The sequence below is a fragment of the Oryzias latipes genome, chromosome 6 (assembly GCF_002234675.1).
Source record: "Oryzias latipes chromosome 6, ASM223467v1".
NCBI classification, from domain to species: Eukaryota; Metazoa; Chordata; class Actinopteri; order Beloniformes; family Adrianichthyidae; genus Oryzias; species Oryzias latipes.
In genome coordinates, this window is record NC_019864.2 from 17,893,710 (window position 1) to 17,915,737 (window position 22,028).

A 22,028-nucleotide genomic window follows, 5' to 3' on the forward strand; every position below is an offset into this window, starting at 1 on the left:
GCATATTTTGGTAAGTATTGTGTTTTTTGTGCTTCTTTTAGTTTTTGTTCCCCCAATCAAAATTACATTTTGTTTTTATTCTTAAGCCTGAAGTACCTGAAATTCTATCAAGTACCTCATGTACCCCTATTGAGAACAAACAGAGACAAAGTGTAAAAAAATATTCCAAATGAAAAAAAGCGTACAAAGACAATATTTTTCCAACCTAACTTTGTTACATCAAAAATCCGCATAAGTAGGACATTCTAAAAGAAATTAAAGGTGCCACTTATTGCTTTTTGCCTAAATAAGAAATCAACATTTTTTGTCAGAAAAATTTGGTTCAAGAAATGTTATAAAGATATGTTTGCATCTTTGCTTTGTTTCTGCAGATGCCGCCAAAAGTCGTGGCTAGTGAATGGATGAACCAATGAATGAATGAACAAAACTTTAAAAAATGTGACAATTTTAAGTATTATTATCAACATGCTGCTTGAAGAAATGGTGTAACCTACCATTATGGACATATTTCTAGTTTTTTTTTATTGGGGGGTGCAAATATGATCGAAAAATATATACGTAATTTGACATTTTGCACTTGTCACACTAGATTGAAATAACAAAAAACGATTCTTTCCATGTTATGTATAATATTATCTATAGAGTATTTAAGATTATTCAAGATGTGCAGATATTTGACTGTGGTTTAATTTTTTTCTCGACATATTTTTGGAGGGCTACTATCATTAGATGTAATCTTGTGAGTAAAAATGGATACAAGAATAAGAATTAAGGTGACTCCTGAAGGATAAACAACAAAAATAAAAAGAAAAGGAGAGACATAAAAGCGATCTAAGTTCAAGTTAATCATTACTTCAGTAATAACTCTGTGATCTCCTTCTAATAACGCATTATCTAAGTGCAAACATGTTTTATTATTTGATTATTTTTAAAGCAGTATGGGATAAAGCAGTCATACGTTGCAGGAAAAAACAAAATAATAAAAACTGAGATATGTAATTTCATGGCTCCTTCTTTAACCCACAAAATTTTGATATTTTCTGTTCTATTCCTTTTCTTTCTTTGTTTGTTTTGGGTTGCATTTTTGAAGAACTGTCTTCATAAACTGGGCCCTGGGGATCCTTAACTTGTATTTAGGTGTTCATTCACATAATTTCTCCTGCGCGCGGAGGTAAACAAACAGATGTGGACGATCTTGCACAGCTGTCCATCCCGCACGACCGACGTGGACCAGACAAGGACGCACGCGGCAAATCATGGATGTGCTCCTCTGACGTAGAGCTCAGCGTGTCCCGGCGGGGAGGGGGAAGAAGGGCGGTGCTGCGGTGGACTATATTGCAGAAATCCTCGGAGCACATCGTCCCTTATTCGCTCAGAGTTCCGTCGAGTGTTAACCGCCAAGTGATTTTGGGTCGTCCAGACATGGCTGGGTATCTGAAAGTGCTCGCCTCTGTGTCGAGGGCCACTGGGACCGCGTTCTCCAGAAACCCCGCAGTGCTTGCGCCGGCTGCAAATTGCCAGACTTTGCAGCAGCGAAACTGTGAGTAAAAAGAAGAGACGGAGAGAGAGAGAGAGAGAGAGAAAGAGAGTACGCGGAGGCCGACATCGATGTGTGGTGGTTATTCACAATTGACTCCATATTTGTGCTCACACTTTCGTATTTAGTGGTGTTCGCGTGGCGTGCCATCACATGATGCAAAGTCACCTTGCTAGAGGGTAGCGAATTCGGTTGACCGTTGGAAGCCGGCGGCTACTAGCATAGCAATGCTAGCCAAACTGAGTGAGCTGCTAGCGACCCGGGGATGCTGTTAGCGGCGTCTTTATTCTCTGAGCTCAAAACGACTCCCATTTTCAGGCTTTCGCATCACTTAAAGTCCGTCTTTAAATAAATTAAAATACGTGCACGTGACAACAAACAAAGCCCCCCACCACCACGAACCCGGCTGTTCTTTGTTTTCACTGTTCCAAAGGACATCTGTAGCAAAATGATCATCACATGATCATGATGTGCGGGTGTTTGGGAGTGAAACAAAACATCGGATGGCTAAACCGCTCGGACCGAGCGGCTCTACTTCTTTTTAAGAACAAAAAAGACAGAGAAGGATGTTTCGCTTTTTCGCGGAAATGTTCGCCGCAGCGCTCGCGGCCGCTTCTTCACTACTAATTGAATTGCCATAAATAAATGACCCAAAATAGACCGCGCGCGCTTCGGCTGCGGTGTCAGTCCGTGGGACAGTGGGGGGCTGAGGAAAGTTTTTCTCAAGGTCAGCCATGGAATACGAGACCAATTCACGGAGAGCAATGGCTGCCCCTGCTCTCCTGTCCTACATCATGCTGCTTTCCTTTTGGGCTGCTGTCTGTCAGGCGCGCATATTTTTCCGCTTGGTCGTATTGTTTTGCCAACCACACATCCAAATCACCTGTCTATTATGACTGTCGGAAAATGTTATATATTTATATACAGAAAAGCTATGCATGATCATCTGTGTTTCTGCTTGGAGGGAAGAGGCATTAGCCGTTTAAATCCCTGCAGGTTTAGAAACGCGGTAAGCAATCTTAAACTAAAGGAGCTTTGGCTTAACCGATTCGATCAACATGGCGCTGGTTGTACACTTAGCTGGTAGGGGTTATTTGGAGTATTAAAGTCAAGTGTTGAAGCATCAATGGTGCGTTTGAGGAGCCGGTAAAGTTGTCACAATAGTCCAAAATATGAGAGCATCTCTTGCTGTCTTTAGTTGTAATCACAAGTTGAAGCAGCAGGACTTCTTTTCTCAATCAATGTGTGTGCAATCCGGGCCAACGGGTTAGCTTAAGGACCATAAAGATAAGAAACTCCGCTACTGTTAGCTTTGATTTTTAAAAATCATTTGATTTATCAGTGTCCATATGGCTCAGCGGTGAGCACTCCCAGGGGCATAGACTCTAGTCTGCAGGCTGGCTCTGTTTACCTTGTGACTTGTCTCCTCTCAGTTAAGGATTAAAACGTAACGATTTGTGGCTTCTTTGTTGAAATTTAACCAGAGGTCATCTGGTCTGTTGCCCTTCAAGTCATCTTTAAGATGATCTTAAGGCACACTTTCAGTTTGTTCTTAACCACCTGCCCTTAATGCGTCTTCGACAAGTTATGCTTAGCGCGCCGCTCTCCTACTTTGAGTTTTAAAATTAGTTGTAGACTCCCTAAGTCAGGGTGTTAAAAAGTGTTAAATACTTAGATCAGAAGTGAACGCAGTTCAGTTACTCTGGTGTTTGGATCTGCAGGCAAGAGAATTCTGACAGTTGATGTTTCAAGGCTGCAGCATAAAAACAGACCTGTGGTTGAGTGTTTTAGTTCAGTTTGAATAAAAATTGTCTTCTGCGTGTACCTGAAACAACAATTTGCTCCTTATGTGTGTCAGGAATATTAAGGTAGTTTTTTTATTTTTATTTACTCTTTTAAACAAATAGCAAAGTCCAGGCTTTACGTCTTCAGACATCCAATGTCTTCTATGCTTCAATTGATCACTAGAGTTCTCTGTTTTTTGTTGAAGCCTCAGCTATGTTGACGCCACGCTTGACAATGTGCATTCAAGCAGCCACTTTCAATGAAAAGTCTATAGAAATGTGCACGTTTTGGGCTTCTGGATCCTAAACTCACCCATTGAACATGCGTTTAAAGTTAAAGCAGATTGACCTTTGACCAGTCAGGGACTCTGCTTTGGTAGTGACATATGGATGGCGTCCCCTTCAATTCAAGGAAGTGCCAACCTTTGAAAAATTGGAGGAGAAACGAAAAATTGCAGCCTTAATAAAGTACACCAAGTCTTTCATATATCGGAATAGAGCTGTGAAAGAAAGAGAGCAAGATTTTCACCACTACAACATTTTGCATCAAGTGTCTTCCAACTGTAGGTGGCGGACGTGCTATTGTTAGGTAGCGGCACCATGGGCTTCTGAATACTTGGCATGCCTGGTGTAAACGTAGCATCAGAGCTTTGCATCCTTTTTTCCCTGCTAACTAGCAATTAAAGCATCATTTATGTTTTACTTTAGCTCATTTTATCTTGATCCATTCCTACTGAAATTTAGACTTAGTTTTCTAAAAAATATGTTGGTGTCCATTAGCTGCTTCTATTGTCTTCCTCTACTGCGCAAACCTTATATTATTTGCCAGTACAGCAGGGGTTTTCCAATGCGACTATTCCACATTCTTTTTTTTTTCTCTTTTCGTGTTATTTACTTATTGATTTTGCAACATTTGCAAAAATATCTACGTGTGGTTGGACTTAACAGATTTGCATCCCAGCGTCTTCCATGTATACTAGAGTTGTCCAAATAAAACAAAACTAAAATAAATGTTATGAAATGTCTTCAAATATTAGTAATGCTAGGCTTCCTTTAGAGATATCATCTGAAAAGACACATTTTACAGGATGTGTTGCAGGCTGGTGGGCATGACTCCTCCATAGTCCACACACAGATGTTACATAACCGCCTGGGCTCAATCCCGCCCTCCCCCACCTGCAGTCAGATGAAGACCGTTTTTGCAGATTTAGAGCCGACTAGTCAGAAAGCATGACTGCTGTCAATGCTTTATGCACGTCATAAGCAAAGGGAAATGAGTTCAACAATTTGCTAAGCTAGCTTGTCTTGTTGACTGCTGTCATTTCTGATAAATGCTGTTTATATAGATTGTTTTATACCCAAGGGTTGTTCATAAATTAGATTTTTTTTAAGCTGCAAAAAAATTCTCTGTTTATAGCTACACATTTTTAAATGTAGACATGTTCTACATTTCTTTCTTGGGATTAATGCAACATAAATTTCATGTTTCAGACAAACTGCTACAAAAGGCCAAATATGAGAAAACAAAGGGTTCATTCTTTTTGAATCCATTTCTTTTATTCTTTTGAAAGGATTTCTTTGTATTGTTATTTGCTGTTGCATTTATCAAGACAGAGCTGCTAAGAGGACAACATTTTATTAAGGACTAAAGAAATGAGATATAAAGACTTGAAAGTTTTATTGAAATGGATCATGGACATCTTTTTATTTATTCCACCTTTTATTTTAGATTTGATATTTCATTTTACGACACCTTTTTATTGTATACAACCTCTGGTGGACACGCTATAAAACATGACAAGATGATTCTCAGAAACTTCAGAGATCAAAGTTTTATGAATGTGCTTTTACTTAACAGTAAAGAAAGAACTAGATATGATCAGGTGTTTCTTGATTTGTTGTCTTTTTGTCATCTGCCTCATGTCGGATCTGTGGAGCTCAGCGGCCGCAGCTGTTTTTCCTAGCAAGTTATTTTCAGTGTGCACAGTCACCAGTAGAGCTGGCCCCAAAAGTAACGAGTCAGGGTTTGGACAGTTGTGTGTCTTTACCAAAACAATGAGAATCTAATCAGCTTTTGACTTTATTCCAGTTTTGTTTTGAAAGTAAATTTTCACTGAAAACGGAACATTTACGCCCACAGTTTGGTGCAAGGCCTTTGTAGCCGCACAGGGGGCATTAGCTTGACTTGGAAATGTGAGAACTTGATCCCTGGCACCTCCCCCTGTACTTTTCAGTTCACAGTAGACGTCCGGATGGCAGAACTCCCACACTTTGAAGCAAAAGGAAAAAGAGATGTGATTAGAGCAGCTGCTTTATCTCGATTCTAGCTAGAAACCAGAAGTCCTGAGTCTATATTTGTTTTTAACAAAAAAAAAAACAACCACACGTTTTTGAAAAACATTTATACTGACCCAAATAAAAATATATATTGTATGTAGTATGTATTGTATTTGCTGGCGCAAATAGGCTTGTCTTGTATGTTTCTAACACTTTACAAGTAATCATCATCTTAAAAAAGAAAAACGTTTTTTTCTAAATTACTCTGAAATCAAATGATTTGATGAGTGTCAGCGTAGGTGAGTCATGCTATCTAGACTTTAGGTCCTCTTTCTTCAAATGTTTCAAACGCTTGTCGGGATGAAATTACACCAAGTCTTTCATATATCGGAATGGAGCTGTGAAAGAAAGAGATTTCCAGATTTCACGTTAAATGTTTATTTTCTGCCTCTTTTTTTTCTTTTGCTTTCTGCTTTTTTCTAAAACCTTCCTGCTCGTCTCTTTAACAGATGCAGACCGGCGCATTAAAGTTGCCCAGCCCGTGGTGGAGATGGATGGAGACGAGATGACCCGAATCATCTGGGAGTTCATTAAAGAGAAGGTAATTATGTAGCTGCGAGTCTCAGTCCAGCATGGACTCACATGGGAACATGATTATTCAGATGGTTCAGCAGCAACAATAATAGTTATTGTTATATCGACCCATTAAAATTTGAAAACTCTGGTAGAAATTGAGACTTTTTTTGTTGTTGCAGGAGGCACCAGATGATCATTTTTATTGTGTGTGTGTTTTTTTTAGCTCATTCTAAGCAATGTTGACGTGGAACTGAAGTATTATGACTTGGGGCTGCCATACCGCGACCAGACTGATGACCAGGTCACCATCGACTCTGCCCTCGCCACGCTGAAGTACCACGTGGCGGTTAAATGTGCTACCATCACACCCGACGAAGCCAGAGTGGAAGGTCTCGAGCAAACTTTCAGATGACTGATGTACATTTTTATCATTTCGAGCTGCCAAAACACATGCAGTCTGCAAATGAACAGGGTGTACAGTCTGCCATAACTTTGTCACATACTCTGCATCCGACAGCACATAACTCTCTTCTGCCGTACATTCATTTTCTATTAAGAAACCAGTGAAGTCATGGCAGCTTTAAACATTAGAGCCTACAGCATCTTCATCAGCGTTGACCACAGCTACCAGAGCTGTAAGCTCATGAAATGTGCTGAGCTTTCAGTCAGTTTCTGAACTGAAAATGTCTTCTACTTTGCTTGTGAGGAGACTTAACTTAACCACTTAACAAAAAGAAAACAGCAAATGTTGTGAGCATTTTCTCTTTTCGCTTATCTGCCAGAGTAGATATATTTGACTGCACCTGTGCTTTTTTTATTTATGTTTAAACACTGCCATCATGTGTGTTTTCCTACTGTAGAGTTTAGTCTGAAGAAAATGTGGAAGAGCCCCAATGGAACCATCAGGAACATTCTGGGAGGCACCGTCTTCCGAGAGCCAATCATTTGCAAGAACATTCCCAGGCTTGTTCCGGGCTGGACACAGCCCATCACTATTGGCAGACACGCCTTTGGTGATCAGGTGAGTCTTTATGCACACATGTAGAAAGTGATGTTTCTTTGTCTGAGCTTCACTCCATCTCTGCATTTGTGTTTCTCCTACAGTACAGGGCGACAGACTTTGTTGTCGACCAGCCCGGTAAATTCAAGATGATCTTTTCTCCTTCTGATGGAAGCACTCCCAAGGAATGGGAAGTTTTTGACTTTCCTGCTGGCGGTTGCGGAATGGGCATGTATAACACCGATGAGGTGAGCAAAAAGGAGAAAAAATGTTTCTATTTTTCATTTATTTATTTGAAAGATTCTTTATTTCTTCCAACTGAGAGTTGTGAGAGCTCAGTCTGTGCTGTGGAGCATCCTGTTTTTGGCCTGCCTTGCTACTGTTGTTTGCCTTCATCCACTCAGTCTGTTTGATCAAACAACATCAGAGGTCATCGTTGATGACTTTCATCTCGACAAGGGGAAGGTTGTTAACCCCCTTTTACAGCTGATAAAGCCTGCAGCTTAGAAAATGTTTGCTTTCTGTCTTTTCCAGTCTATTACAGGCTTTGCACACAGTTGCTTCCAGTACGCCATTGCCAAGAAGTGGCCGTTGTACATGAGCACAAAGAACACCATTCTTAAAGCCTATGATGGCAGATTTAAAGACATCTTCCAGGACATCTTTGAAAAGTGAGTGCACACAGAAACTGAATATAAATAAATATCGAATATTCTGCATGTACAAATTGTTCTTTTATGTGCAAATTTCAGGAATTACAAACCAGAGTTCGACAAGCTGAAGATCTGGTATGAACATAGGCTTATTGATGACATGGTTGCACAAGTACTGAAGTCCTCAGGAGCCTTTGTATGGGCCTGCAAGAACTATGATGGAGACGTTCAGTCTGATATCCTTGCACAGGGTGAGATGCAAATCATTTCTGCCGCTTACTTGAAATTATGTCAAATGTTTTGCTTCCAATAGGGGGTTGCACTTGAGAAATATATATATATTTTGTTTTGTTTTTCTTGTTAGGTTTTGGCTCCCTGGGACTGATGACATCGGTTCTCATCTGTCCTGATGGTAAAACCATCGAGGCTGAGGCAGCACACGGCACGGTGACCAGGCACTACCGTGAACACCAGAAGGTAGATCTTTGTCACCCTTCAGCTCTGTATTCTTAAAGAATTTTCCTGGATTAAGCTGAAGAGGAGAATAAGTAGCAAACTTTTTTTGGAATCCTCCTTAGTGTGTAGTATGTGGAGCTCTACTGCCACCACGTGGTAGAAATAGAACATGACATGCTTGCTTTCAAAGCTTCTGCTAAACCTTCAGCTTTCTGATTTTACTTTCAGGGGAGACCGACCAGCACAAACCCGATTGCCAGTATTTTCGCCTGGACTCGAGGCCTGGAGCACCGAGGCAAACTTGATGGCAATCCTGATCTTATTAAGTCAGTTGTAGAAAGACATTTTTGAATCCCAAAAGGAGACAAAAGCAAAAATACTTAGAAATTGTGATTTTTGCAGGTTCGCTCAAACTCTGGAGAGGGTGTGTGTGGAGACTGTGGAGAGTGGCACCATGACCAAGGACCTCGCAGGTTGCATCCACGGCTTGTCCAAGTAAGTTTGTGTTACGAGCAGCTAAGAAGTGTAACATGTTTATTTATAAAAAGGTCTTTTTGTGCAGTATATGTTCAAAAAATGTCTCAGTTGGTCTGTGGGGTGGTATTTGGAAACGTTTTGTCCTAGAAAACAACTAAATGTCCTTTTTGATTGGACACTGCACCAATGCATGACTTTAACATTTTTATAATTTTCTGGTTGCATAGTATGCTTCTACACATGGAATAAAAAAAATACTATTTATCGATAGTCTATCATTTTACAGAGGAAACATTTTTTTATTTTTTTATTTTTGGGTGAAATTATTTTGCCTTTTGTGGAAAATGTTTCCATGTCAGCAGAAACGAGGCCATGGTCTGATAACTTAAGACTGATCAGATGTTTCTTTCCAAGATTCTGCCCAGGTTTTTCTGCATTCATTTTTGTGTAAAGCTGTTACTGAGAGAGGAGCGTATTAATGCAGTCTACTAGAAAAATTATACTTATAAATCTTTATAATTTTGCTTTTTTTAGCTGTACCATAGTTCAGTCAAACTCATTCCAGTTTCAGAACTTTGTTAAAAGCTTTAAAAAACAAACAAGAAAAATTACTGTTGCATTTTTTAAAAATATATAATTTTCTCCTCACAGTAACAGAAATGTTTACCAGAGCTGTCCAGATATTTAAATGTTTGTATTACTATACGTCAGGAAAAAAGAAAAGACGGACCAAATAAATCGGCTCATCAATCTTTTTGTTATGTAAAAACATTATGCAAATGAGTGATTTCATCTGAACAGATTGGCAGACATGCCATTATTGTTGCTTCTCTATTCACAGAGCTAGCTGCCGTCTGCTTTTTGTTTTGTTTTTAATAGTTTGTTTGTTCTGGGATGTCAATTTGGAAATGTCTTGGTGGATTCTGGGAAAAGGCAGCTCCCATTTTTCAGACAAGTTATAAAAAATAATTAGCTAATTTGATTAATGACACACGAGCTCATCAGAGGATATTTTGTTTGGAAAAATGATTTTGTTTTATTTTTTTATTTACTTTGGGACAATAAATCTAAAATCGGAGGCGTTGTACAAATAGTTTTATTTACCATAATTGATTTTCTTATTTAAATATTCACTATTGGTACATTAATTCTTAATTCAGTTAGGTTTTTAAATGAAAATTTACCAGCTTTAAAAGTGTTTTTGTTTTTACTCCAGTGTCTCTTTCTGGTTAAAGACGTGTTACTCCTCTCAATGAAAGCTGATAAAAAGCGTGTGAGGCCGATTTTTTTTTTTTTCTCTAGCAGATCAAACGTGGAGCCAGGAGACTTTTTAAGATTCTTAAATCAAATATTGACTTTGCCTTTCGGCATCAAGATCAACTTCAACTTTTCTGAATTCTAATAAAGTCAGATCTTTGGCAAACATGCAGCACACACAAGCTGCAGGATTATTCATCAATATCCAGAAACAAACAAGAATTCAAGCTGTTTAGAAAGCTCCACTTTGTGTGGGCCGTCCATTTCCTTTACATATGTGCTCTGTTTTTGCCCGTTTCTGCAATTTAATAATTCCCTGAAACTTTTTCTTCTAGGCTGGCGTTTTTTTATTGTTTGGAAACTTTTAGAATGTCATTCACAGGATCTTAAAAAAAAGTCCTAAAAGGTCCCAGATTTAATCTAACTGAAATGAGGCCTTATAAAGCATTATAGTGTCTTAAAATCTGGCGAATGGGTCTTAAAAAGATTTTTTTATTGCCAGGGCGATGTCACTAAAAAAAAAACATTTCCATGCTGCGCTGTGTCATAAGGTCAGGAACTGGCCGTAAATCGTTTAACCTCAGCTACCTAATTGGCTCACGGGTCGTCAGTGCGGGGGAGCCCGAAATTGATGCAGGAATGGCTTAAAAATAGATCGTAGTGGTTTAAACTGGATGGTGGAAATTCTTATGAAGCAAACTGCTTCGTTTGCTGTTTAGATTTTAAATGCTCTTAGAATGTCGTAAAAGGTCTGATATTTAACTTTTTTAAATTCTGTTATCTCTAATAGTTTCCTTCTTGCATCCTAACCAGGAGCAGGAGTGATTTAAAAAAACAAAAAAAACAAAACAAAAACAAAGCGTGCTTCATGATGTTAATCAAAGATCGCGGCTGTGTGATGCCAGTGTCCTTATCAGGCATGCACACTGACAACCCATGCTGTTTTTGTTTTTTGGTTTTTGTAGCATTGATATTATTCATCTAAATGCTGTCATAATATTACATTTATACTGAGTTGTGTTGCTCCAACTACCAGACTATGTATCTGCGCTAAGCGGTCCTACATTGTCCTGTCCTGCCTTTTCAGTGTGAAGCTGAATGAGCACTACGTCAACACCACAGACTTCCTCGACGCCATCAAGACGAATCTGGAAAAAGCTCTCGGCAAGTGAAGGACTCGGAACGCGGTGAACCTGAAGATGGCAATGTCACTCTTCTGTTTTTGTACCTCATTTTTAACTTAAAAAGGTCAATAAATCCACCCCAGAAGACAAATGCCATCTGTAGGATAGTTCTTATCTTATTAAATGGTTAAATTATCCTTCTCACTTGACGGCCCCTAGCTACCTGTCCATTCATGTGCAAGGTTTTATTTTTGTAAAATGTACTGTATTCAACGCTGTGTAATGACTTGAGCGAGGCTGAAGCCTGCATCACACATGCGCCAATAAAATCTCATTTGACCCAATATTAGCGTTTCGTTTGTTCAAGAAAAATCAACAGTAATAATTGTTGAAAATGCTCAAAGGTAAATAAATTTATTATCTTACAGTATTTCTTGGTACACAACATTATACATACAACTCTATTCATTTCATTTGAACACTAAAATCTAATACAGAAAGCTGTTTTGATGGTTTTTTTTCCTCTTTGTATTATTTAAAAAGTGATTGGATGAACACAGAAGCTGGAAAAATGAAAACAATTGGCTTTTTTACTTTCCTATTTTTAAATGCAGTATATTGACAATGCGGATGAACACTTGTCTGCAGCTTTCAAGCTTGAAAAGCCAAGCAGTGGGAAATGAATATATTGAGCATTTCCAAATCATTTTCCAGCAGGTCTGCGGCCTTGTCACATGTTGGGAGGTTGTCGTCCATCACTTGAGACCGGTGTTCGGTGTGATGGATGGCGTGCTCTCGCAGACACACCGGGGCACTTAATATTTCTGTCTCCGGTTTTTCTTTTTAGGACAATTCTTGTTGATTCACCCGTTCAGAAAAAGAAAAAATGGTGCAGTCTTCTGAAGAATCAAACAGCGTTTGCTTTCGTGGAGATGATAGAAGCTGCCTAGAAATGAGTCCAGAAACTAGTGTGCGCCTACGACTGACAGACTTGATCCAGCTCTTTGGTAAAGGGATCCCAGGGATTAAGATGGTTGTTCTGACAACATTCTACCGAAACAGATACATTCATAGACTACAGATCAATACAGGTTGACGCTTTTTAATGTAAAACGCAGACGCTGAGAATTGTACAACAAATCACAGGATTCAAACCAGACTGAAGTCGTTTTTGTCGACTTCCTCACAGTAGAAATCATAGTGAATGATTAACCTTGGTTAAACTTTGGCAAGTGAACAAACACTTGGTGCTTTCTTCTCCCCCCACACTTTAACATTGGTTTATGCCAGCAGACTGACAGTATGGGATTGTCTGAAAATGGAAGTGCAGGGTAACTTGAACAGTTACTAAAGATGTGCTTCAATATTCTAGCTTTGATGATTTTCTAATTCCAACATGTAACTTATAGATTTTTTTTTACCTAAATAGTTCTATTTTAGATTTCCCTTTTTAATATAATATGCAAGTTTTCCTTGTTTTTGATGAAAATAGGAATTAGATAAAATTTGTACATTTTCTTTTGTTTTTTTTTATTTATTCCAGTGCATAATGATGTGCAGTTTGCTGGCCCTCCTTGCATCCTTTAGGAGGAATCCGAGCTCTACCTTTGACAGCAGAACAAAATGAAACATTTTCTTGGTTCACACTTCTCAATTTGAGTTTGAGGAAATTTTGGTATTTCATGCAGTGCTGAAGCGCCCTGCACTCTTCCCGTAGTACTCCATTTGAGATAGTTTAGCCACGTCTGGTGTGTTGTTGTTGTTTGCTCGGTTTTCCCGCTCGCTGAACTCCAGGCTTTCTTCTTCGTAGTCCTCGTGTCCTTCCGCCTCTTGGGGGGGTTCTGATGAGGAGGAGAGGGAATAGAAAACACAAAAATGATCCCTCATTGCCCTCGATAGAACATGCAGAGCTTTTCTTAAAGACAAATGGCCACACGGATGACAGACAGCAGACTGCCCCCTCCTCTGCACCAGTCTGCAATGATAGACGCTGGCAGGTCTAATCCAGGCACTGCTATATTTACAAAACACACGGAGGCAGCGACAGAGAGATATTCAGCCGCCAGACCATGTCACACGCACAGTCGGAGTGAATTAGAGAGGGAGTGAGTGACAACAATGTGACAGGTCACCGTCTTTGCAGCTCATAACTCAATTTGTTTCAATCCAGACAATGATTACAACGAGAGAGGAAGTTGCTCACCGTGTCCATCCATCGTGGTGTCCATGATGCCGTGTTTAACCTTCATGTGTCTGCTCAGGTTGCCCTTCAGGTTAAACTTGCTGGTGCAGTAAGGGCACTTGAAGGGCTTGCTGCCAGCATGGAGGTGCATGTGACCGAGGAGGTTATACATTCTGTTGAACGACTTCCCACACACCTGAAAGGAGTCCAGTTGTCAACACACCTGGCCTAAGCTTCAAAAGGAAATAGAAATAAAAAAAAAAGACTGTGCACACCTTGCATTTGAAAGGCTTCACTGGAAGGTGGACAATCATGTGCGTCTTCAAGGTCTGCTTCTGGACAAAGGTCTTGAAGCAAACGTGGCACTGGAAGGGCCTCACGCTGGCGTGGATCAACATGTGTCGCTTCAGGTTGGCAGACAGGGTGAACTCTCTGGCGCAGACGTCACACTTAAATTCCTTCATGCCCTGAGGAGAGAAAACGTCGTTTAGGCTTGGAGTTTCTCTGATTCCACAAACAAGAGGAGCTGGGTTATGTTCATTTTGATTTTTTATTAAATTGTATGTTCGAACAGGATTTTTTAAATTAATTCCACTGCTGACTTTTTGTCCTGAACTCTTAAAACATTTTCTGTGACTGAGTATAAAAATACGATTGAAATAATACATTTTTTTCTGAAATAAAAGAGGTGCAATGGCATAAAAATACATGGAACTAGGTGGGGTCAGAGTCAAACAACAGAACTCTATGCTTTTGAAGACTGTGTTTACAAAGTAACTGGTTTTGGAGAAAAGACTGCATGTGTGTCCTCTACCCTCATCCTGTGATGAGGATTCATAAAACGGGCATTAAGAAAAGCTAAAATCCTTCCACTTTAACATTAATCCTTTGATATTTTTAAAGTGAATAAGACCCAGAAGGTCAACCTGGTTTTTTGAAAGCAGTGGTAAAAGAAATTCCCATTGCTGTATTTTAGTGCCTCCAGTGCGAGTGAGTACCTTGTGAGTGAGGGCGTGTTGTCGAAGGTGATGGATCTGGACAAACTCCATGCCACACTCCGGACAAACATAAGGCCGCACGTTCTGGTGCTTCATCAGGTGGTTCTGCAGCTGGCTGCGGTAGGCAAAGGACTTTTGGCACTCAGTGCACTGGTACGTGGTAGGGCCCTGATGGCTGGTTAAGTGTCTCTTCAGATGGGCGTAGGTGGGGAACTCCAGACCGCAGTGGGTGCAGACGTGGCACTGGCCGTTCTCATGTTTGCTCTCGTGGGTCCTCAGCTCGCTGGGGTAGGCGAAGCCGCGGCCGCAGAAGCGGCAGCTGTACGGCTTAACATCCGTGTGCTGCAGCATGTGCCTCTTCAGGTGGCTGGTCTGCGTGAAAGCTTTCTCGCAAACAGTGCACTTGTGAGGCCGAGTCCCTTGATGGGTCAGCAGGTGAGTCTGGAGGTGGCTTGGCTGCTTGAAAAGCTTCCCACAGTGCAGACATTCATGAGGCTTAATTCCATTATGGCCCAATATGTGTGTGACGAGATTATACTTTGAAGTGTAGGATTTCTCACACATGCGACACTTCCAGCGTTTCAGCCCCTCTCCCACATCCACGCAGTACGACTCATCAATCTGCACGTTGATGTCCAGACGGTCGATTTGCATTCGTCTGGCGAGGCCCTCTGGGTCGGACCAGAGCATGGCCTGCCCACTCTCCTCATACTCTCCTGGCATCTGCATGTCAGAGGAGGACTCATAGGCCACTTCATTTGAATCATAAAAACTGTTCTCCACAGGACTGCTGGATTCTGCAGTTGTCTTGAGGTTTAGAGCTTCTTCTTCCTGTTCTTCTTCAACCACCAGCTTCTCTTCTTTCTTGTCTGCCTCCCTACCTGCACCCTCCTCTTGTTCCTGCTCTGGTGGTCCGTCAGACTGAGGTCTGGATGTCTCTCTCACACATGAGATACAGTTTCCACAGACTCGTTCTTCTTTCAGGGAACTTTGTTGGACGGCTTGATCCTCCGGCTTTCCAGAATGATGCCTGCTGTTCATGTGAACACATGATGGAGGAGTTTCCGACTCAGATCTTTCCCCTTTCACCTGAGCTGGTGCTGTATGTAATTGAGCATCAGGGTCTTCATCAGTCCTCGGCCTTTTTATCCTCCCACGGGGCCCGGGCCGCCTTTTCTCACTGCACTGGTTCTGGGGCTCCAACTCCCCAGCAGGCTCAGCCAAGTAGTCTCCATTGGCCCCTATGAGCTGGTCAGCGTACTCATATTCAACAGGCTCAGTCGGAGGAGGGGGACACTCCCTGGACTCCCCTGTGTAAAAGCCATTTGGGGCAATAGTGGCTCCAAATATTTCATTCTGGGAGATGAGACCAAGAACAGCAGCCTGAGCCAGAGACAGTACAACCACAGGTTCAGTCTGTGTGCTCACGTCCATGTGACCCTCCGTCATCTTTGGGTAGGTCCGCACCAAGTGACTGCTTTCCTCCTCCTTAAAAGAAAAGATACAGAGTCCAAAATGAGCCAAAAGTAATACGTTTTCTGCAGTGTTTGATTATGACAAAACCTTCATTGCTCAACATTTCCTCATTTATCTTCGTTTCTGCTTTTCTGGCCTCATAAAACATACCTACTTTGTCTTTTATTTGACACCTTCCTGTGTTCTCGGTTATGTTTTTTTTTCAACACACTCATATTCTGACTACGTTTTGTGATTCTTGCTCTGAATTCACTGAACATTAGATTTGAGAGATAAGGCAGATCTGCATTAGCACAACGCTTCCTTCCTTGACAGGCTTTCAGAGCAATAAAGAACAAAACAAGGGATGCAGGAAGCTGACTTCCGTGGACTGTCCTCAACACTTCCTTTGGGGTCTTGGGACAGCTTGGCAGTCCAAATCAGCCCATCACTAAAGCAGCATGTCTTATTTTAAGGGGGAAGGTCTAAGTTGAAGCAAACTTATTAAAACCTACCAAGCGGCTGTACTTTCTCAACAAGATCCACATCAGCCTGCAGAGCTCGCTTTGAGCTCATTCACATGAAAAGTATGGCTCAAAAAAGGCTTCAGACTACGACGTCAGTGAAAGCGGAACCGGAAAAGTGGTGGAAAGAAATCGTGCCACCACCAAACTGGCCTTCTGTGGTATAAAGAAGAAGTGAGCACTACTGCTTTTATTTTTTGAAGGAAAATGTAGATTGTGAAGCTGTGACCCCCTGGTCTCTCTCTGTTCTTAACCCAAGAAATTGCTGCTTCTTCTCACTACACTGAGAGGAAAAAAACAGTGGATAATAAAAGAAGAGGAGAAAGAATAAAGGTGTATGTGTGTGAGGGAGAGACCTGGATGCCCTGATAAACACGTCATTTATAATTACTGCTTTTAAAGTAGTCAGACAGAGGCAGACTGTGTGTGTTTGTGAGGGAAGGAGAATGGGTTTGAAAGCCCCGTGAGTGTGTGAGAAAAGAGAGTGAAAGAAAAGAGACGGAGGTAGGTATGAAGAGAAAGAGAAAGAGCTGTGGGCGGAGGGAGGAGTGGAGGGAGGGAGGGAGAGAGAGAAATGAGATGGAGGGGCTGAAAGATAAAGAAAAGAAGGGAAGGGAGGGGAGGGGAAAGGGGAATGAGAGATTGAGCGAGTATGTGAGAGAAAGGAAAAGGAGAAGGGGTGTGAGTGTTGGGGGGGGCAGAAAGACAGAGCGAGTAGTGAGAAAGAGGGGAAGGAGGGGGTTTTAAAGAAGAAAAGGCACTGCAAAATGAAAGAGAAAAGGACAAATGAGAAGGTAATAATTGTGTGACATGTAAAGTTGGAACTGAAAGACAAACAAGCGGAGGAGACGGAAGCACCACCGATCTCCTGGAAGAGATGTTCCCGCTGCAGCACTCCTGTGGAGATGAAGAAGTAGTCCTGCTTCCTGCTCTAACCCATACTCTCACAAACACACATAAAAGTGTGTGCGCCTCATAAACAAACTGCACAACAAGTAGCTCCCGCAACGTCTACACACACACACACACACACACACACCCTCCCACCACCACCACACACACACACCTCCAAACAACTTCCTGCATCTGTGGGTCCCAAACTCACCACATTGTTCCTGGAGTGATGTTTGAGGTGTTTCAGGGATCTCATCCTTCAGGAGAAGTGAGTGAAGTAAAAAAATCCTCCTCCTATTTATATCTGTGGGAGAGTGGGGCGGTTCCACGGCTCATCCTCCTCCTCCTACTGTTGCTGTTATCAGAACTGACTGTGCCTGCCCCCCCCCCACCCCCCCACCTCTCCACCGGTCCTCCACCCTACCACACACACACGCATACAACATCACCCCATTTCTTTCTCTTCCTCCCACCCTCTCCTTCCCATCTCTTTCTGTCTTCTTTTCTCTTGCAAACAAACACACATCTTATCTTTCTCACTACATACAATCCGGCATGACCCTTCAACACACATTTCTCTATAAGGTGCAGAAGCTCCATCTTTCCTGTTCTTGATTATACTTTTTCTTGCTGTACTTTTCCTTTTTTATGTCAACAAACCTGGGGGGGGGGGGGGGGGGGGGGGGGTAATAGACAAATCTGATTAGTACTTTTCTTAAAAAATGTATCTGTATGTGCATGCAGATAAATCCATGCATCCAAACATTGGCAGAGTGGACACATTTGTGTACATTGAGCGACACGACTGCAGACTTTCAGCACACTCAGACCCACACTGTGTGGACTTGTCAGTGGCACGACAGCTTTTAAAGAAAAAAAGCAACACAAATATTCAAACTTTCCTAAAAGTGTGGAGTTTCAAACTAGATTGGAAGTAATCAGCAGCAGCCGGGCTACAGTACACCGTCTGACAGACGGAGAAAAACAAAGAGTGACAAAAGAAAAGAGAGAAAAGCAGGGAGGGAGAAAGACAGACGTGGGGGAGAAAGAATAAGGAAGAAAGAAGCCTAAGGAGGAGGAAGAGAGGGAGGGGGGTGACTAAGTGGAGGAAGCAAGGAGGGGGGGAGAAAAAGAAAAAGAAGAGGAAAGAGAGTGGTGTTGGGGGAGGGAAAAAAGAGAATGCAGCAAAAAAAAAGCAGGAAGAAGAAGAAGGGAGAACTGGAGGAGGATGGAGAGGGGTGGGGGGGCTGGGTTTAAGAAAGGATGTGTCAAAATAAAGAGAAGGAATAAAAGACAGGAAAGAGAGGTGCGTTGAAAGAAAACATGGTGAAAGAGAAGAGGGATGTGCATGTGGAAGGAGGGGGATAGAAAAAAAGGGGGATGGTGGAGTGTGAAAATAAAAAAAGAAGAGTCCATCAGCAAGAGAAAAGAGAAAAAAATAAAAGGAGGGGGTGCAGAATGAAGTAGGAGAGGAGGAAAGGAGATAGAGAGACGGAGGGAGTGAGGAAAAGGAAAAACAGCAAGGGAAGACATTAACTATTGAACTTCCAGATATCTTTTAGGCTGTGTTGGGGAGCAGTGCGGCAGAGGATACCTGAGCTCCGAGGACAGGTTGTGCGACTAAAGCAGCAGCCATGATCCTGATAATTAGATCCCGATAATAACTCCAGCTTTTAATGTTACACTCTAGGTTTCACCTTTACCCGCAAACATAGAAAAAAAAATAAAGTCAGATGTGCACAAGTGGGCAGGCACAGTGGGAACAGAGTTGTGACTGTAAGACGGAGGAGCGTGCATAAACATTTCCCGCTAAATAACAGGAAAGGGCAAACCTTGAAAACCTTGATCAATCATCAGCAGCTGGGAGTGCTGCTAGAATGAAAAAAGATAGAGAGAAAGGGGAGTGGGGGGGTGAGGTTAGGTGAGGAGGAGATAGGGAATGAGAGTGCGAAGGAGGGAGGAGGAGGAAGGAGGGGGGGGAAGAGAAAGAGATTGAGTGAGGGTGTGAGTGAGGGGGAGAGATATAGCAGGAAGTCGAGGCAGAGAAAATAGAAGGAGAGCAGGGGAAGAAACAAAGAGATAAGAGGCTGAAAGACAAAGAAACCACATGGAAGAAACAACAAGGGACACGTACATAAAACAACACAGAACTAGCCTATGGGGAAAAAGAAAAAGACAGACAACAAAAGTTTGGGGAAGAAGAGTTCTGGCTCCTCTCCTGGCAGTACAATAAAATCTACTTGCTTGTCCATTTACATAGAGTACGTTTGAACAAGCTGAGCTTCTCCAACTTATACTGAAACTCACACCAAAAAAGTGTAGATGTTCATTCACTGCTTAGATTTCTACTGTGAAATAAAGAAAGACTACAGGAAATAAGCCATTGCCCTGATCCTAACACCCGTCAGCTGGGATTTCAGATGTGTGTTTTTCTGATGTCTGAGATCAGGAACAAGCACTCAACTAGTTTTCCAGGTCTCCACGGCTCTAAGACAACACACTTTTGACTCTTTCCAGTACTTCTGCTCGTCCATGTTCAAACCGGTCCTTCTCTCCATGTCCATTCAGCTCAACCATGCAGCCCGCTCCCACATCCTCCCTGTGATGTAGGTCAAAGTTAGTACTTATTGTTTCCGAAAGGGGAGCAAGTCAAGGAGATGGAAAGTGTGGGCATGGTGCAAAAGAAAAGGTGTTAGGGTGCGACAGTTTCACATATCAGCTGTTCAGCTTCCTGTTATACCCCTGAGAGGAACTCAATGAATCAGACGAGTGCAGTCATTTATGACAACTCCTTGTTGTTTGAGGGGGTTCCTTTGGGATGAGCAGGACAATTGCTGAATCCGTTGAGCTCACAATGCCGTTTCCTGGACAGGCAGCCCGAGTTTACCCTGACCATGCAAGAAAGAGAAGGAGCCTCTGAAGCGGGAACTCAACCACCGTTTTTGCTGTCAGCTGCTTTGGTTTCTGTGCAGGAGCACTGGGGAGATGACCATTTTCTAGGGGTGTAGCAAATAATAGACTCAATTGATCTGTCTGAGGAAAGTTGTTAATCAATCAACCTATACCTTTGGAAAATTGTTTCAAAATGAAAGAAATCGATTGATATTGGAAAACACCTTTTGGGTTGAGGTACGGTAGGTTAATTTTACTAAAACGTAAAAAAAAAACAAGTGGCAGAATCGAAACATTGTTAAAATGAACCGTTACATCCCAGCCATTTTCTCAGGTGACAAAAACAAGTTTTAAACTTAGCCGGGTATTTTCTCAGGCTTCCATTTGAGGCAGCAAATCTTCTGTTATCAGCCTCACTTCTGCACGGCGTGCTGCTATAATAATATGCCTGTACAAGATTAGCTGCTGCAAGTAAGACTCACACAGGACTTTTGCAGGAGCACATCACTGACAACCTCACAGCTGGAATTCAAGCAACGCAGATGGAATACAGCAAAAGTGGATAAAAGCAGCCACACCCTGGTTGTTACAAACCTTGGGCTTGCTCCATTAAGGTCAATCGGAAGAGACTGGACAAACAAATAGGAAAGGCTTCATCTGCTATTGATTCTCTCGCTGCTGAAACTTTTAACTGTTCAAGTCCCATTATCTCATCATCTTTTGATCAATTTTAAAAGTGTTCCCAGTGGTCTTTTAATCAAAATTTAAAAAAAAAAACCTGTGTTGTTTTCTGAGTTCACTAGAAATTCGCCTCTAAGTTGTGGGCGGGACCGTTGGTGTGGAGTAGGCCTGTCCCAACTTCCCCTTTGTTTACACTCTCTCCCGTTAGGTTACAGCCCCTCTCAACCCCAACCTAACCGGCGAGGAATATTGGAGCAGTCCAGCCATACAGTATTAAGCCAGATGCCAGCTCAGATGAGGAAATCAAAAACATACATGTATGTATTTGTCTGCAAGTGGATGTGTAAAGCAGAGAGCAGGAAGCTTGTTGCCTGAAGATTGTAGCACCTACGTCAAAACCAGCAAGCTTCTTTCTCTGCAGCATTTTTTCATCTGGTCCTGATTCACAACGATTTGAGCAAGGAAATACTCTGATATGCAACTGAAGCTTAATTTTCTTTTTATAGGTGCTCCATCATGCCACAAGAACACGTTAAAAACACAAAAAGTACAATATTATAGGAGTGGGTCTTTAAATCACATAGAAACTTTCAGCGACATATATGAATTTCTGATTCAATATTGACACTTTTCCATGTTTGCTTGTCTCCCTGCCCATTCGGTGTTCTGAAATTCAAACAAATCTCTTAACAAATCATTCTGGCGCACACAGAGGGACGAGTTGCAAAAAGTATCAGAGGAGTAGGGGGGGGGGGGGAAAAACTAAATAAAAGATTACTCTTCCCATTTTGCAGCGCGGCTACTAAATGGAAAGACGGAATATTACCGATGAAATAGCTCTGCTTGGAAACAACATCGGAGAAAGGAGTGTGGGGAGAGCTTGAAAAAAAAGACTGAATATAAAGGAGAAAAGACAGAGTTGAGGGAGGAGAGGAGAAGAGCATTCAGCAAGGAGGATATAAAAGGAACAGAGAGGGGGGGCGCGGGAGTGAGACACAGAGCTATGGAAGGAAATAGAGAAAGAGAAAAAGAGGGGGGCATGAGAGAGGAGGAGAGACAGATCAAGAGAAAGAGGGGGGGAGGGAGGTGGAGGGGGGGCAGAGACAGAGGACGAAAGAGAAAGACAGAGAGAAGAGAAAAACAGAGAGGGGGAAGGGAGAAGGAGGGATAGCCACAAGAGACTCAAAAACCACAGAATAATGATAAAAAAAACCTTCTGTCTGTAAGTCTATATACAAATATGAATCCTAATATAGGGGTG

At 41.9% G+C, this 22,028-nt stretch overlaps 2 protein-coding genes across 2 annotated transcripts; one reads left to right on the plus strand and one right to left on the minus strand.

Annotated features, from left to right (window-relative positions):
• The first annotated feature begins 1,282 nt into the window (after positions 1-1,282).
• On the plus strand, positions 1,283-11,485 carry LOC101171328 (isocitrate dehydrogenase [NADP], mitochondrial). Its single transcript, XM_004069655.4, has 11 exons — positions 1,283-1,540; positions 6,108-6,199; positions 6,398-6,563; positions 7,035-7,195; positions 7,279-7,422; positions 7,709-7,845; positions 7,927-8,078; positions 8,192-8,304; positions 8,512-8,609; positions 8,686-8,778; positions 11,105-11,485. The coding sequence occupies exons 1-11, from the start codon at positions 1,423-1,425 to the stop codon at positions 11,187-11,189; spliced, it is 1,359 nt and encodes a 452-aa protein (XP_004069703.3). The 5' UTR covers positions 1,283-1,422; the 3' UTR covers positions 11,190-11,485.
• A 54-nt stretch (positions 11,486-11,539) lies between these two features.
• Positions 11,540-17,491, minus strand: znf710 (zinc finger protein 710). The gene is made up of 5 exons (XM_023955823.1): positions 17,406-17,491; positions 14,322-15,809; positions 13,599-13,790; positions 13,345-13,519; positions 11,540-12,982 (listed from the first exon to the last, which is right to left on the minus strand). The coding sequence occupies exons 1-5, from the start codon at positions 17,448-17,450 to the stop codon at positions 12,822-12,824; spliced, it is 2,061 nt and encodes a 686-aa protein (XP_023811591.1). The 5' UTR covers positions 17,451-17,491; the 3' UTR covers positions 11,540-12,821.
• Positions 17,492-22,028: the final 4,537 nt, after the last annotated feature.

Bases quoted from the DNA above. Each gene is read 5' to 3' on its own strand.
- znf710 (XM_023955823.1), bottom strand. From the start codon at position 17,450: ATGAGATCCCTGAAACACCTCAAACATCACTCCAGGAACAATGTG. The intron at 13,520-13,598 runs GTGTGCACAGTC...GACTCCTTTCAG, and splicing joins TGAAGCCTTTCAAATGCAAG to GTGTGTGGGAAGTCGTTCAA. The intron at 12,983-13,344 runs GTGAGCAACTTC...CCTCCTCATCAG, and splicing joins CACCACGATGGATGGACACG to AACCCCCCCAAGAGGCGGAA.
- LOC101171328 (XM_004069655.4), top strand. From the start codon at position 1,423: ATGGCTGGGTATCTGAAAGTGCTCGCCTCTGTGTCGAGGGCCACTGGG. The intron at 7,423-7,708 runs GTGAGCAAAAAG...TGTCTTTTCCAG, and splicing joins GCATGTATAACACCGATGAG to TCTATTACAGGCTTTGCACA. The intron at 7,846-7,926 runs GTGAGTGCACAC...TGCAAATTTCAG, and splicing joins TTCCAGGACATCTTTGAAAA to GAATTACAAACCAGAGTTCG.